The 15,376-nt window shown below is 62.6% G+C and overlaps 2 protein-coding genes across 4 annotated transcripts in view; both read left to right on the top strand.

The window, feature by feature from the left end:
• Positions 1-5,987, top strand: part of USP4 (ubiquitin specific peptidase 4) — a 28,651-nt gene extending 22,664 nt beyond the window's left edge. For all 3 annotated transcript variants that reach the window (XM_036432273.2, XM_045579591.1, XM_036432274.2), the window contains 8 exons: positions 269-357; positions 812-1,039; positions 2,283-2,353; positions 2,498-2,616; positions 2,826-2,975; positions 3,646-3,749; positions 5,409-5,497; positions 5,705-5,987. In XM_036432273.2, the coding sequence (XP_036288166.1) occupies positions 269-357; positions 812-1,039; positions 2,283-2,353; positions 2,498-2,616; positions 2,826-2,975; positions 3,646-3,749; positions 5,409-5,497; positions 5,705-5,866 (1,012 nt within the window). In that variant the 3' untranslated portion in view covers positions 5,867-5,987. The remainder of the gene's footprint in view (positions 1-268; positions 358-811; positions 1,040-2,282; positions 2,354-2,497; positions 2,617-2,825; positions 2,976-3,645; positions 3,750-5,408; positions 5,498-5,704) is intronic.
• On the top strand, positions 2,759-9,927 carry CUNH3orf62 (chromosome unknown C3orf62 homolog). Its single transcript, XM_045579593.1, has 5 exons — positions 2,759-2,773; positions 4,221-4,228; positions 7,036-7,309; positions 8,232-8,323; positions 9,471-9,927. Exons 3-5 carry the CDS (start codon positions 7,038-7,040, stop codon positions 9,734-9,736), a joined length of 630 nt encoding a protein of 209 aa, XP_045435549.1. The 5' UTR covers positions 2,759-2,773; positions 4,221-4,228; positions 7,036-7,037; the 3' UTR covers positions 9,737-9,927.
• The last annotated feature ends 5,449 nt before the right edge of the window (positions 9,928-15,376 follow it).

Raw genomic sequence — 15,376 nt, forward strand, 5'->3', positions numbered from 1 at the left:
CCACTGCTGGTCTGAAGCAGTAGTTAAAGCCTGGGAGAGGCTTTGGACGGTGATGCTGGAAACACCGTCCTGAGTCTCAGGGACGTGGCAGCTGACACCTCGTCTCTGGGTTCCTCTCAGTCTCTTCCAGTGCTGAGCCATCACGTGATGTCAGAGCTTTTTATTAAACTGCCTTCGGGTCACTGTACACATTGTGAACTGCCTGTAGGTGAGGAGTGGGGACAGTACGTAAACGTTACCGCTGACAGTTTTTCTCTTCTCTTTCAAGCCGCTACATAAAACAGCCGCTGCCCGAGGAGGCAGGCGGCTCGCCCCTGGAGCCCGGGGCCTGCAATGGCTCCCGAGGCAGCTGTGAAGGTGAGCACTGCCCCGCTCCCAGAGGTCACACCGGGAGGAGGCGCTGGGAGGGGAGGCTCTGGCGGCCCCTGGAGGAGCCTCCTAGGCAGGCGGCGGGCTGCCGCTCAGACAGGCCAAGCCGAGCGGGCCTGTGGCTGAGTGGGGTTCAGTCCTAAGCGTGGGGAGTAGAGGGGGTGCTTCTTGCCTGGCTGGTGGGGCTCAGTTGGTCGAGAGTCACCTTCTGTACCAAGAAGTTGCCGGTTGGGTTCCGGGTCGGGGCACATACCCAGGTTGTGGGTGGATGCCCAGTAGGGGGCGTGCAGGAGGCAGCTGGCTGCTGCTTCTCTCTCTCCTCTCCATTCTTTCTAAAAATCAGTAGAAAGGTTTTTAGGAAACCTGGAGGAACACGGCGGGTGGACACTAGCACGTTTTGACGCGGACAGTGGCCCGTGGTACAGGAGCTTCCTTTGTGCAGGAGAGGACGAGGAGGAGATGGAGCACCTGGAGGAGGGCCGAGAGCAGCTCTCGGAGCCCGAGGGCGGCTGGGAGGATGAGCCGGGAGGCGACCAGGGGGAGACGGCCCAGAGGAAGAGCGCGGGCCGGCCCTGCCCCAAAAGGCTCTTCACCTTCAGCCTCGTGAACTCCTACGGGACGGCCGACATCAACGCCCTTGCGACCGACGGGAAGCTGCTGAAACTCAGCTGTAAGCGTGTCTGCCTCCGGCGGGCCGGACCGTCCGGGGAGGGCTTGCTCTCGGTACTTCCTGCTTTGGGCCCATGGCCTCCGTGTGTCTCCGGGAACACACACTTGTGCCCTCTTCTCTTGACGCTCCCCAAGGGCTGTCTAAGAGAAATGGAGGCCTGGTAGGTAGGTCAGTGGGTCCCACTGTGCCAGGGTTGTGGGTTCGATCCTCAGTCAGGGCTCATACGAATAATCAACCAATGAAGGCATAAGTAAGTAGAACAACAAATCAGTGTTTCTCTCTCACTCCCTCTCTGCTTCCTGTCTCGAAAATCAATCAATCGATAGTGAACAGAGAGACACCGTGCACAGAGGCGCACACGTTCACCCCCCCTCCTGCCAGCCTCTTCCCTCCGTCCTTGATGCTTCAGGAGCTCCCTCCCTCCCCGTCTCCCCCCGGGGGGCAGTCTTCTCCAGACTCGGCTCCCGGAGGCCAAGAATGGCTCCTGGAGGCCAAGAATGCATCTCCCTTGTTCCATAAGGTGCTCCTGAACGGGCCAGCGAGAGGGGGCGTGGGTTTTGCAGGCGGGGCTGCCCTCCGGACGGAAGAGGCGCCCTCCGATGGGCGTCGTGGGCGACAGGCGCAGGCCAGCGGGGCGCCGCACCGGCAGGAGGGCACTGTCCTCAGCCGCCTTCCCTGGAGCAGAGAGGAACTGACTCCGCAGCTCGCTGGCTTTTTCTTTGCTCCTCTTCTTTAAAAATTCTAAATAACAGATTTATTGAGATCTTCCTGAGCTCGCGCTCTCTGCAGCTCCCTCTTCCCCAGGCGGCTTTCTCCTTTTAGATGTTGTCTTGCAATTTCTAGCAATTTTCTGGAACTCCAGTCTGACTCCTCAGCGTAGTCTCCCCCCACACACACACCGGGGCCTGGAAACGCCTGCGGCGGGGCGGCCCCTGCAGCTCCTGTGCGTCCCTCAGGAGGCGTCGCAGGCGGCGGCGGGATCTGACTTGGTCAGCTTTTCTGCGGGTTAAGGCGGAGGGCAGTTCCAGCCCGTTTCTCCGTCCTTCCACATTCTGTGGTGGCAGCTGGAGCTTGTCTGTGCGCGGGGAGACCTGGGCCGAAGGACGGGCCCGGGAGGCGGCGGCTGAGGCAGAGCGTCGCTCGGGCTGGCGCTGGGCGGCCGTCCGGGGTGCAGCCTCAGGGTGACCTGAAGAGCCGCTCCTGGGGCTGCCCCTCCCTAACGGTGACCTTGGGTCCCCCACAGCTCGGTCCACCCTGGCCATCGACTGGGACCCCGAGACGCGGAGCCTGTATTACGATGAGCAGGAGTCCGAGGTAGGCGGCAGGGCCGGGCATCGGGGGCGGTCACCCACGGCAGCTTCGGTTTGGGGCTGAGTGACGGCACCAGAGGCTCGTGAGAGCCGCTGCCCGCGGCTGCCGGAGCCTCGTCTCCCCGCAGACCTCGCTCTGCCCCCGCAGGCCTTTGAGAAGCACGTGAGCATGCTGCAGCCGCAGAAGAAGAAGAAGACGGCCATGGCCCTGCGGGACTGCATCGAGCTCTTCACCACCATGGAGACGCTCGGGGAGCACGACCCCTGGTAGGCCCGCCCCGCCCCGCCCGACCCCCGACCCCCGCCCGCCGGCCAGCGGGTGCACGCGGCCCGACAGACCTGACAGACCTTTCCCCGGCGTCTGCTTTGCAGACGGAGCGCCCTCCCCGCTGGGAGGTGACTGAGCCGCGGCCGGAAGGACGGGCTGCGGCTGCGCTCGCTCCCCGCCCCCCCATGGCCGTTCTCCCTTCCCTCAGGTACTGTCCCAACTGCAAGAGGCACCAGCAGGCCACCAAGAAGTTTGACCTGTGGTCCTTGCCCAAGATCCTGGTCGTGCACCTCAAGCGTTTCTCCTACAGCCGGTACTGGAGGGACAAGCTGGACACGGTGGTGGAGTTCCCGGTCAGGTGGGTCCTGCTGCTGTCCCGGCAGCACTCGCCGGGAGGAAGCTGGCACCGATGGCAGCGGGTTCGCCACCACGGACGTGGCCGTGGGCTCTGGGAGTGAGGCTTTGGCTGGAGGGAGTCTGCGGGCGGAGGGGGTTGTTCGGGGGCTCCTGTCCCAGGCGAGGGGGCTGGCTGTCTCCTCCGGCCTCCGACCTCCGGCCCAGACCCCGAGTGACTGGCAGGCACTCAGGCAGCAGGATGGGTCTCCGCCACCAAGGGCAGAGTTAACATGCTGGGGGGAGACAAACGGGCGTGTCAGTGGAGGACCGAGGTGATGGGTACTGGATATTTGTTGGGAAATTCTTCACTTTTCTGTATGCTTGGAGTTCTCACAATGAAACATGGGGATGAAAGCTTGATGGAGCCTGTTCTGGTGCAGCGTGAACGTGGAGGCACCACGCGTGGCTGTGAGGTGTCCCGGCAGCCTGGGCGGTGGAGAGCCGTCCTCCCGCTGGTCTGGCCTTCCCAGGAGGCTTTCCTTTGCAGCCGGAGAGGTCAGCCGTCAGCCGGGACCAGGCCTGGCCTGTGCGTGTTCTGCCTCTGCAGCGCCTCCCTCTGGCCTGTCTGCTGCATAAAGGGGTTTCTCTAAATTAATAACGTAGTGACGGCTGTTCTTGTGTTTTGTGCTTAGAGGTCTGAACATGTCCGAGTTTGTCTGTGACCCGTCAGCAAGGCCTTATGTGTACGACCTCATTGCCGTGTCCAATCATTACGGAGCCATGGGGGTTGGCCACTGTGAGTACCCGCATCGTGCCCTCTGCCGCAGCTCTGCCCCTCCCCCCGCCAGCACCATGGGCCTCAGGCCTTTTCCGTTCGGTAGCCCCTTCATTTGTAACATTTTTTTTTTTAAAAATATTTTTAAAAATATATTTTATTGATTTTGCACAGAGAGGAAGGGAGAGAGATAGAGAGTCAGAAACATCGATGAGAGTCATCGATCAGCTGCCTCCTACACACCCCCCACTGGGGACATGACCGCAACCAAGGCACATGCCCTTGACCGGAATCGAACAGGGACCCCCCAGTCCCCAAGCCGACGCTCTATCCACTGAGCCAAACCAGTCTCGGCCATTTGTAACATTTCTTTTTGGTTTTCATATTCTTTTAAAAATATTTTTATTGATTTCAGAGAGGAAGGGAGAGGGGGAGAGAGAAACATCAATGATGAGATAGAATTATTGATGGGCTGCCTCCTGCACGCCCCACACCGGGGATGAAGCCCGCATCCTGAGCTTGTGCCCTGACCTGGCTTATAGGTCGGCGCTCAGCTGCTGAGCGAGTTTTCCTATTCTTTAATCCAGTAATCCCATCTCTGGGAATTTGTCCTAAGGAAATGGTATTAGGTTAGCTTTATGCACAAAGATATTCATCCATAAAAAACAACAACAAAATAATATGCTCATTAGACCGGACAAAGCCGGGGCTGCGAGGGGGGCGGTGCTGGCAGCAGGGGAGTCTCCAAGGCACTGTAACCACGAACAGTCAGTGACGGCGTGTGGTCAGGAGCTGGGACTGCTGTCCATCTGCCTGATGGCCGAGCTCTCGGCCATTGCACACGCAGCTGAGGGGGATGCAGTGAAAGCGAAAGCACAGAGCGGCGCCATCACAGGAGCAGGGTCACAGCTACTGAAACCAAAAGCGGGGAAACCGCTGGGGCTGGGAGGCCTCGGAGGACACACCAAAACGTGAATTCCTCTTCCTCCTCACTCTGCTGTTTTCCAAAATGTCTGTCATGCATGGGTTTGCCTTTTAGCGAAGAGAGCTTGCCCATCTTACCTGTTTCTGGAAAGTGGGCAACGGGGAGGGGAGGGGCTGTGCTCCCTCTCCCCCTCCCCTTTACCGCCACCACAGCGAGAGGGTGCCCCGGGGGGTCAGATGCGTCAGTCCGTCCCAGCTCTGCGCTCCTGGGAGCGGGTGGAGCAGGAGTTGGCATTGCTGCTGTAAACACATCCTGCTTAGAAACAGTACGAAATCAGGACAGGAAGTGCCGGCTGTGAGCTGCTGGTCACTGAGGAGCTGTTACAGCTGTCCAGAAAGATTAAGTCTGTCCACAGCCGAGCTCTGCCAACAGCCCAGGTGCCCAGTGCCCCTCCCAGGTCTGCCCACCGGCTCCAGAGGCAGGGGGCAGTAGACACCCTGAACATGGACGGGGTTCGCCATTTTTTAAAATTGTTTCCCCAAATCAGTGTAAAGTGCTGGTTCCTGACAGCTCCATTTCCTCCCCTTCAAGCCCTTTGGAGGTCTAATACGGGATGAGAGACTTTTGTTAAGACACAGCTGTAGGTTAGTCCTGGTGTCAGGCCTGTGTTGCATTTTGGAGTCTGCTTTGGTGCGAACCTGGGCCGGCCAGGCCGCAGTGCGGCGGCGGCTAGCGTGTTTCCCTTGGCTCGGCAGACACCGCGTACGCCAAGAACAAGCTCAATGGGAAGTGGTACTACTTCGACGACAGCAACGTGTCCCTGGCCTCCGAGGACCAGATCGTGGTGAGTCAGCCCGGCCACAGCCACCTCTAGGCTTTTCCTGTTTTTAACGACAGTCCCTCTGGGAATCTGTCCTGAGGAGGTGACATTGGGGAAGCTTTGTGCGTTTATAACAACGGAAAACCCGTGACAGTGTGATGGGAACAGCGAGACAGCTGGGTAGAACGGGTGGCTTTCCAGCCAGTGAGGACCTCTCCCCTCGTGTTTTAGACAAAAGCGGCTTACGTGCTGTTCTACCAACGCCGAGACGGGGAGTCCCACACGGCGCCTCCCCTCGCCGGCTTCGCCGGCTCCTCGGACGGCGGGCTGCACCCCAGCAGCTCCCAGCAGGGCCTGGGGGAGGAGGCGGCCTGCAGCATGGACACCAACTGACGCCACCGTGTGACCCCTGAAGACTACTAGTGTTTGGACTGAAAACCAGATGAGGAAATTCCCTTCTTTTATGAGCAGAAGAAAAAAAAAAAAGCCCGTTTCTTGAGAAGGGTTATGTCAAGAGGCTGAATTATTTTCCTTTTAAGAGGGTGGAGTGATTCCTATAGAACCGGGGGCGGGGGCGGGGCTGTGCGCGTGGACGGAACCGAGGCGGGAGGGCACAGCCTCATGGGGTTGGCAGAGGCTGCAGCGGCCATCCCTGCTCCCCCCCAGTCGCCTGCCCAGCAAACATCTCCCTCTTGGCGTTTCCCCGCCCAAGTGAAGGTTGTGGGGTCTCCCGCCCTCGTCTGCAGGGGCGCCTAGCAGTGCTGTCCTGTGGCCCGCACCCCTCCTCCCTGCACCCCCCCTCACTGCCACTCAGGTCAGCACAGATGCGGGACCTGCCCCTCCACCGGCCTCTGCTGGGAGTGGGGGGGTTGGAGAGCCCCAATCTTAGCGAGAAGCGAGACCCCTACCCCTGCGTCCTGGGCCCCCCGTGGGGCCCCTGCCCCCCGCCCCCCGCCGAGGCCCCTGCACGGCCCATCCCCCAACGCAGCCTCCAGGCCCAGGCGGGCGGCTGCGCCCTCGTTTCCCTCCGGGAGGGACAGGGACACCTGACCTTTAACCCGCGCCGCCGCAGCAGGGGCCGCCCTGACCTTTAACCCGCCGCCGTGGCAGGGGCCACCGTGACCTTTAACCCGCGCCGCGGCGGCAGGGGCCGCCCTGACCTTTAACCCGCGCCGGCGGTTGGGCACGTGCCCTCCGCGCTGACCCTCCGCACTGACCGCCCTCGGCGCTGACGGTTGGGGCGGCGGCTGCACTGGGTGAGGCTCTCCCTCCGCCGGGCGAGGGTTTGGGGGGCGACGGGCGGGGTTTGGGGGGCGGCAGGCGGGGCTTGGGGCGGGGCGGGTGCAGTGGGCGGGGTCTGGGGTGCGATGGGTGGGGTTCGGGGCGGTGGGCGGGGTTTGGGGTGCGATGGGTGGGGTTCGGGGCGGTGGGCGGCGTTTGGGGTGCGATGGGTGGGGTTCGGCGGCGGATCCCCGTGGGGGCAGGGGGTCCCCGGCCGCAGGCGGACAGCGCTGGCCCTGGGGGCCCCCCATTGACGGGCGCCCCCCCAGCACGCGGCCGGACGATGTCGGAGAAGCTGCGCCGCTGCCGCAAGGAGCTGGCGGCCGCCATCGACCGCGCCTTCGAGGGCGTCCGGCTGTCGCAGCAGCGCGCCCGCCCGGAGCCCCCGCCGCCCGGCGCCGCCGACAGGGAGGCCCCGGGCCCCGGCGCCAGGCCCGCCCCGGCCGCCCGCAGGCCGCTGGCCGCCAGGGAGAACCTGCCCGGCCCGCCCTGGGGCCCCGAGCCCGGCCCCGAGCCCGGCCCCGAGCCCGGCGACGGCCGCAGCGACGGCCTCAGGTGACCGCCCCGACCCTGACCCCGACCCTGACCCCGACCCCCGACCCCGACCCCGACCCCCCTGACCCCGTTCCCCGACGGGGCCTGGTCCCTCCTGGTCCCCCGCCCCGGGAGCCCCGGAAAGGGTGTGAGTGTGTGTGTTTGGGGTCAGGGGTCAGGGGTCAGGGGAGGCCACCGGCACAAACCAGAGGAGGAGGGAGTGTTAAAGATCCTGGTTTCCCAAGTCACATTATTTTTTTCCCTTTAAAAAACTTTATTGTTAAAAATGTTATCTCCTTTCCCCCCACTCTCCTAGCCCCACCCACCCCGCAGTCCCCCGAACCCCGCCCCAAAGGGTTTTTATGCTACAGAAAGAGCATCTTATCCCGGCTCCTTTGCCACTGTGGGGCCCGGCCGGCTGGCCTCGCCCTCACCCTGCTCCCTGCCCGCCCCCCGACCCAGAGCTTCCTGACTCCCCGGTGCCTCCCCGGACCTTCTCTCCCGGGAGCCCCCACTGGGTGCTGCCGTCCTGGCGGCCGCGGGGACGGAGCTCACCGCTCTTCAAGGCGTCATCCTGGCTCTCACGGATGCGGCGTCGGTGATGTGTAGTCGGCCGCGCTGACGGAGTCATTTCCGTTGTCCTCTAATCACAGCCTAAGTGGCAATGAACATTACCTAACACCCGTCAATGTTTTATTGAAAGAGGGCCCAGCCGGTGTGGCTCCCTGGTTAGCATCAACCTATGCACCAGGAGGTCATGATTTGATTTCCAGCCTGGGCACAGGCCCGGGTTGTGGGTTTGATCCCAGGTGGGGGCGTGCAGGAGGCAGCCGATCAATGATTCTCATAACTGATGTTTCTCTCCCCGGCCCCCCTAAAATCAAAAAGTATTTTTCTTGAAAGAGGCTCTAATTCCCCACCTTTTCCTTTCCCCTGGCTGCAGGAAAGACATGGAGAAGGAGCTGAAGGCTGACTCAAGTCTGCCCCTCGGCAGTTCTAGCCAAGAGGTCACCAAGGACCTGCTGGACATCATCGGTGAGTACCGCGCGCCACCTCCAGGAGGCGATGGTGGGTCAGGAAAGACCATCTCTCATCCATTGGCCGAGCTCATGGCAGGCTCTGGGCCGAGACCTGGTGGCCTGGCAGCCATTTCAGAAACCACAGCACAACCCTGGGGCAGCGGGCCCAGAACTTGTGGTCAAGCTGAGATCTGCAGGAAACGGAGTGGACGGGTGGGGGGTCCAGCTGTGGTGGGAACACGGTGAAAAGAAATCTTAGCCCGGCTGGTGTGGCTCAGTGGGTTGAGTGTTGGCCCATGAACCAGAAGGTCAATGGTTCCATTCCCATGGAGGGCTCAGGCCTGGGTTGCGGGATTGATCCCCATTCGGGGGCATGCAGGAGGCAGCCGATCAGTGATGTTTCATCATTGATGTTTCTCTCTCTCTCTCTCCCTCTCCCTCTTCCTCTCTCTCTAAAAAGCCAATAAAAACATTAACTTAAAGTAAATCCTGCCGAAACCAGTTTGGCTCAGTGGATAGAGTGTTGGCCTTCGGAGTGAAAAGTCCCAGGTTCGATTCCTGTCAAGGGCATGTGCCTTGGTTGCAGGCACATCCCCAGTAGGGGGTGTGCAGGAGGCAGCTGATCGATGTTTCTCTCTCATTGATGTTTCAAACTCTCTATCCCTCTCTCTTTTTCTCTGTAAAAACTCAAAAACAAAACAAAACCCAACAACAACAAAAAAGTGAATCAAAGCCCACCAGGAGGCATTGCAGCTGCTGTGTCTGGCAGACACGTGTCTGCACATCTGCACTCTGTGGGGAGCCTGGGAGCCCGCCTCAGTGACCCCACGCACAGTAGGACCACGGCTCCTTCTCCAGGGGTGCAGCCCTGGGCTGTTGGCGCTTCAGGGAGGGAGGGAGACCCTAGGGCACTGGTCCTCTGGTGCCTTACGGCGCCATCTCCCCCCTCTCCTCACCTGGAGGTTGTCAGCCTGGGAGGCGCACACATGTGCACCCTCCGGGGGGCTCGACAGTTGGGCACATAGGAGCCGGAAATGGGGTGCTGAGCCGCCCTTAGGGTTGGCCCGGGCTCTGGCACAGCCTGTCCCTGTGCAAACCCCCGGGCGCAGCCCCGAGCGGTCCCTGCCGCCCTCGGAGCCCGCCGAACGGCCCTCCCTCCCCAGACAGCACGAGCATCCGCACCATGGAGGAGCTGGCGGGGAGGCTGGAGTTCGAGAACGAGCTGAGCCGTGTGTGCGGCCCCTGCGGGGACTCGCCCTTCCCGGAGGAGGCCTGGGCGCTGCTCATGGACGAGAGCCCGCGGGAGGCGGCGGAGGCCGACCCCGGCAGCCTGCAGCGCGCCTTCGACGACCACAGCGTGGTCCAGACGGTGCTGGACCTGGAGGAGGACTACAGCCTGATGGGCCCCTTCAAATACCACCTGGAGTGAGGCCGCCCCCCTCACCCCCGGAACCCCCACTTTCCTGGCTCCCTGGAGCGGAGCCAGTGCTGTTTGGTTTGCGTGTTTTGTTGTTTCCCTGTTGCTTTGAAGTGTTTCTGACTGTTCTGTTTCTCTGGTTGATGCCAATACACCGTGCTCAGCCCGGTGGCTGTGCCTCTGCCGTGTCTCCTGGTGTTCTTTCCCAGGAGCCCCTGTGGCCACAGCCAGGGGCTCGGTGGACCCTGGCCCAGGCCCTCCACTCCCCACTTCCTCTCCCTGCCCACCAGGCCCTCCCTCCAGACCAGCCTTCCCTCGCCCCACCACGCCCCGCTCAGGCCCCGGCCGCTCAGAGGTCATCAGAGGGACTGGGAGCACCCTGTCCCTCCTGGCAGGGCTTTCTCACCGGTCCCCGCGGGGCGGGGGGGGGAGGGTGCATATAGGTACCTCCCACCCACCTTCATGCCTGACCTTGTCCAGGCCTGGGACCCGGAGGCCACGGTGGGCAGGGAGGGAGGGAGGCAGCGCAGCCCAGAGCTTAGCGGGTGGCTCCAGCGCCCCGGAGAGCCGGCCTCTTCAACCATGACAGGAGCTCTGGGGAGCAGGCACTGAGCCCCAGCAGCTGGCAGCAAGTGCCTCCTGGGCTCCGGGGGCGGATTGGGGAGGAGGAGGCCAGGGGCTCCTGACCTCACCCTGCTTAGGGCTGGCGACTCCTCAGGGCTCGGGGCTCACAGGTGGAGACGGGATTGGACCAGGGTGGCACTTGACTGCACCCCGAGACCAGCCCTGGGCTCCCCTGGGCACCGGCCTCTGCCCTGCAGCGAGCTCCCACCTGTGGGGTGGGGGTCTGGCCGCAGGGCATCCCGAGGGGGCGTGCTGGGTGGGCCCCGCACAGAGGAGGGGCCCAAGGGCGCTGGGCCTGGAGACGGGACAGCCGGCCAAGGAGGAGCGGCTGCAGGAGACGGCGCTGCCGGGGCCCTGATGGGTCCCTCGGTGACGGGAAGGCGCTGTGCCTGGGGCGCCCTGACCAGAAGCTCACCTCCCAGGGGGGAGGCTGTGCGGGCCCTGCCCCTGCCAGGACTCGCTGTCTCGCCGGTCGTGGGCGGCCCTGGAGCGGGGGGAGGGGCGGGGGGGGGGGGGGGGGGGGGTGCAGGCCCAGCGGGAGGCCCGGTCACACCCTCGGGGCTCCGTGGTCACGTGTGTGCCGTGAGGGAAGCTCCCGCCGGGGCGGGGCGGGGCGGGGCGGGGCGGGGCGACAAACCGTGTACAGCTTCCCCCACACCTACCTCGATGCTCTGACATTACAGTTTTAGTGCAGTTATCCCAAGTTTGTGAGACTGAGCACGTGTGCAGAGAATTGTCACGGGGGACAGGGAGGGGACATGGTGGGCACGGATAGGACACGGAAGGGACATGGTGGGCACGGATAGGACACGGAGGGGTCACGGGAGGGTTTAGTTCCTTCTCTCCCCGTGTTTCTGATCTACGTGCCTGGGCGTGTGCCGCTCCCGCAGAGGGAATTCGTGTGTGGGAGCCTCTCTGCAGCCGGCGTGGGCTCCCACCAGGCCGAGTGCCTCCCTGCGGGCGGTCACAGGGCGGCTGCGGGGACCAGGAGGGCTCTGCTGGCTGCTGGCGGGGCGGTTGCCCGGGGAACGGGAGTGCGGGGCAGGTCGGGGTGGGCACACGGGCTCCTCTGCTGGTTTGGTTTCCTTTGTTGGGAAGCCGGCGTAGTCATGGCCGCCTGGGAACTCGCCGTTCCTCCCCCCGCCTCCGGCCCCACTGCAGCCGGAGAGCTGGCCTCACGCGCCCGCGGGGGTGGTTTTGTTTTTAAAGGCGTGTCTGCTGAGGAGGAGGGGAGAGGGAGAGACATCAGTGATGAGAATCACGGATGGGCTGCCTCCTGCACGCCTCCCACTGGGGCTGGAGTCCGCAACCCGGGCCTGGGCCCTGGCCTGACGGGATTGAACCCCGACCTCCTGGTTCATAGGTGGACGCTGAGCCGCTCCGGCTGCAGCACCTCGGCTTGTTTGTGTGGGAATTCCCGTCTCACAGACAGCTGTTCCGGGCGGGAGCCGCCCCTCATCCTGGCCCCGGCCCGGGCACCGGCTTCCTGCTGGGCCCCGGCTCCCCTGCAGGGGTCTGGGGCCCCCGGAGGGACACGGGCTGGAGCCTCCCCAGGCGCAGGGTTGGGCTCCTCCCCTCCTCCCCCGTCCCCGGGCGAGCCGGACGGCCACAGGCCGTTTCTGTGGAAACACCGGACTGTGGCTTGGATCGGCAGAACCAAAATAGAAACACCCGCTCAGAGCATAAATAAGAGCTTTGGAGCCTGCAGGCCACACACTTGGACTCGGGCTCGGTCCCCTGGCCGCCTCCCCACGGCAATGCCGAGGCAGGAGCTGGGGCTGAGGGGGCAGCTGAGGAGGAAGGGAGAGAGAAAGGAGAGAGCCCGCCCGGGGCTGACCTCTGACCCAGGAGGTCACAGTTCGATTCCCAGTCAGGGCACAGGCCCGGGTTGTGGACTTGAAGTGTGAGATGTGTGCAGGAGGCAGCCGATCAAGATTCTCATCATTGATGTCTCTACCTCCCTCTCCCTCTCTGAAATCAATAAAAATACATTAATTTTTTAAAAAGGTGAGAGAGGAGTGAGTGGCCAAGTGGAGGCCCGAGAGCGGAGCCTGGAGTCTCCGAGGCCAGCTCCAGGCTGGCCGTGGGCTGGACGCGGGGACCCGTCTCCTCGCTCCTCATCCGGCCCCTGGGCTGGGCCGGGGTCTGAGCTCTCCCCAGGCGGCCTCGGCGCCGCTTCTGCTCTGGGCTCTGCCTGTGTGGCCCCTTCTCACCTCGGCCCAGAGTTCCTCCTCCTCCTGCCCCCTCACCTCCTGGCCACCGGCTCTGCTGCCCGGCCTCCTGGGCCCTCTACCTCAGCCCCAGGCCACGTCCACAGGGGTCAGGAGACCGGGAGGAGGACAGGCCGCCTGGGCGACGCGCCCCCCCCCCCCCCCCCCCCGCCCCCAGGAGTCAGTGAGCGTAACTAGCCCAGGCTGGTTAGGCGTCACCCCCTGCGCGCCTGCAGACACACCCAGTGCCGGAGCGCTGAGTCACTGACCTCTGGCTGCTGGACACACGGACCCCGGAGGACAGATGTCCCAGCTCAGTAAGCGCCGCGGGGCCGGCTCTGGCATTAAGAGTGGGACAGACCCTTCCGTGAGGCCACAGCCATAAACGCTGAGGGAGCTCTCTCCACAGGCCTCGGCTTTGAATTAAAAGGATTGAACTTTCGCCCTGGCCAGTGTGGCTCAGTGGATAGAGCGTCAGCCTGCTGACTGAAGGGTCCTGGGTTTGATTCCAGTCAGGGCACATGCTCCAGCTGTGGGCTTGGTCCCCGGTGTGGGGCATGCAGGAGGCAGCCGATCCATGATTCTCATCATCGATGTTTCTACCTCTCTCCCTTTCCCTTCTCTGAAATCAAAATATATATTTAAAAATAAGATGATTAAACTTTCTGAAGTATGGTAGCAACCATACTCGGGTAAAAACTGCCGTTTGAATTTTAACCCTGCTATCTGGCTTCGGCATTCGCTACTTGCTTAAACATAGGGTAGTTACCTCAGCTTCCAGGTGGAGACCTGGAGGCTAAGGCAATTTTCCTGTGCCTGGGACCAGACCTACAGGAGATTGATTCCCACTGACTCAGTAGCTTCAGGGGTAGAAACTAGATAACCTTTAGAGATTAACCGCTGAGCTCTGCTTCTGTGTTATCAAGTTAGGGCCACATTCCAATGTTCCCAGCCTTTAGAATTTAGAATTTAGAACAAGGAAAATTCCTGTGGTTTGGACCTTTAAAAAGACTGCCTACACCTGGAACAGTGTGGACTCACCTACGTGTGGTGCCCTCGTGGCCGTCCTGGCCAGTTTTTTTTAATAAATTCTTGCCTGCTTTTTTAATCAATCATCAGCCTCCAGTGTTTTTTAAAAAATATATTTTATTGATGTTTTACAGAGAGATAGGTCACTGGGGAGAGCAGTTCTGGAGCTCGGCGGGAGGAGAGCCAGAAACATCGATGAGAGAGAAATATCAACCAGCTGCCTCCTTCACACCCCCCACTGGGGATGTACCCGCAGCCAGTGTACATGCCCTTGACCAGAATCGAACCTGGGACCTTTCAGCCTGCAGACCAGTGCTGTATCCACTGAGCCAAACCGGTTTCGACATCCAGTGGTCTTATTTTGAACCCAGGGTTCGACCCCACAACACTTTCAATGTAGAGTAATAAATGGCTTCCAGAGGTGTGCCCTGGCCCTCCCCCAGGAGACCAGCCCAGCAGGACTGGGGATGTAGAGACCAGGGAGGGTGGCGGCCATATTGAGGAGGAGTTTGACATTAGGAGCAGCCCCCCTCCCCCGGTGCTCAGCGGGAGGAACATCAGTGGTTACTGACCCAGGAGAGTGACACTCCATTCGCCTCCCTGGGGCCAGGCGGACCGGCTGCTCGTACACCCAGCAGTGAGGACCGCGGCCCCGCCCTGCCCGACGGTGCCCTGGGCCTTAACCTGTGGGGCTCTCTATTCAGGTTCTGGTCATAAAGCGATCAGAAAAGCAGCTGACACTGCTCTGTCTTCTCTGCTCCCCACCGCTCTGCCAGGTTTCCCTCCTCCGCATCCACTCCACCCACAAGCCTGTGGGAGAAAAACGCAGGTGCGAGCCTCCCACCGACCCTGGGCACCTGGAGCCGGGTGGGGAGAGTGAGGCCCGTCCGGCTGAGCCTTCCTCCGGCCCCCAGTGCCCCAGAGCTAGCAGGCAGCTGCCAGGGAGGCGGCCAGGTGGCCCCGTCTGCACTCCCCGCGGGGCCGCAGAGCAGGTGAGAGCGCTGCCATGGCCCGGCCGCAGCCGGAGGCCTGGGCTGGCGAGGGAGCAGCTGGCTGGCCCTGGTCCCGCCACCGGCCATGCAGGCGCCTTAAGCTCTCCCACCTGGCTGCTCACACACCCTGAAGACAGGAGAAGGTACAAACGCGGCTCCCAGGGTGGCGCTCGGAGGCCCCTGTCACTATTGCCTTGGCTTGGGATTGACAGGCTCTGGGACCGTCTGTATGGTCAGTGGGAACATGGCCCCCCACCTCCCCGTGGGAATTGAGGGAAGGGCACGTGTCAGCGCCTGAGCTCTCGGGAGCCTGGCCCCGAGCAAGGCCCAGGGAAGCCGGATGGTAACAGCTGGCGGGTCCCATGCCCCCCCCCCCCCCGCCCCTGCAGTCCTATTGTCCCGTTGTGCCCGTTGTGCCCGTTTTTGGCTCCTGTGAGCTCGTGCTGGGAAAGCCTGGTGGCGGCCAGCCACCAGCAGCCGCTCTGCGCCCTCGGTTCCCTTCCCGCCCGGCTGGCCTGGCCGCGGTGTCAGAGCCCTCCCTCCGGACAGTTCCCTCGCATCCCGTCCGCTCGGAGGCCGCGGCTCTCTGGGGCTCAGCCCCGCAGGCGCCACGGGGACTGTCCGAAGGGGAGGCGGGAACCAGTGTGCGGGCAGCCTGGGGGGAGAGACCGCACCTCCCTCCAAGGGGCTTCCTAGGTCACTGGGGAGAGCAGTTCTGGAGCTCGGCGGGAGGAAAGCACAATTGGAAAAGTTTTATCTTGATTATTTTTATTTTTTACAACAGAAACACATTGCAA

The sequence above is a fragment of the Pipistrellus kuhlii genome, unplaced genomic scaffold (assembly GCF_014108245.1).
Source record: "Pipistrellus kuhlii isolate mPipKuh1 unplaced genomic scaffold, mPipKuh1.p scaffold_m20_p_11, whole genome shotgun sequence".
Taxonomy (NCBI): Eukaryota; Metazoa; Chordata; class Mammalia; order Chiroptera; family Vespertilionidae; genus Pipistrellus; species Pipistrellus kuhlii.

What these genes read in the sequence shown, in the direction of transcription:
- CUNH3orf62 (XM_045579593.1), top strand. Translation starts at nt 7,038, where the DNA reads ATGTCGGAGAAGCTGCGCCGCTGCCGCAAGGAGCTGGCGGCCGCCATC. An exon ending in GGCCGCAGCGACGGCCTCAG is followed by an intron (nt 7,310 to 8,231) that starts GTGACCGCCCCG and finishes CCCTGGCTGCAG; the next exon opens with GAAAGACATGGAGAAGGAGC. An exon ending in GGACCTGCTGGACATCATCG is followed by an intron (nt 8,324 to 9,470) that starts GTGAGTACCGCG and finishes CTCCCTCCCCAG; the next exon opens with ACAGCACGAGCATCCGCACC.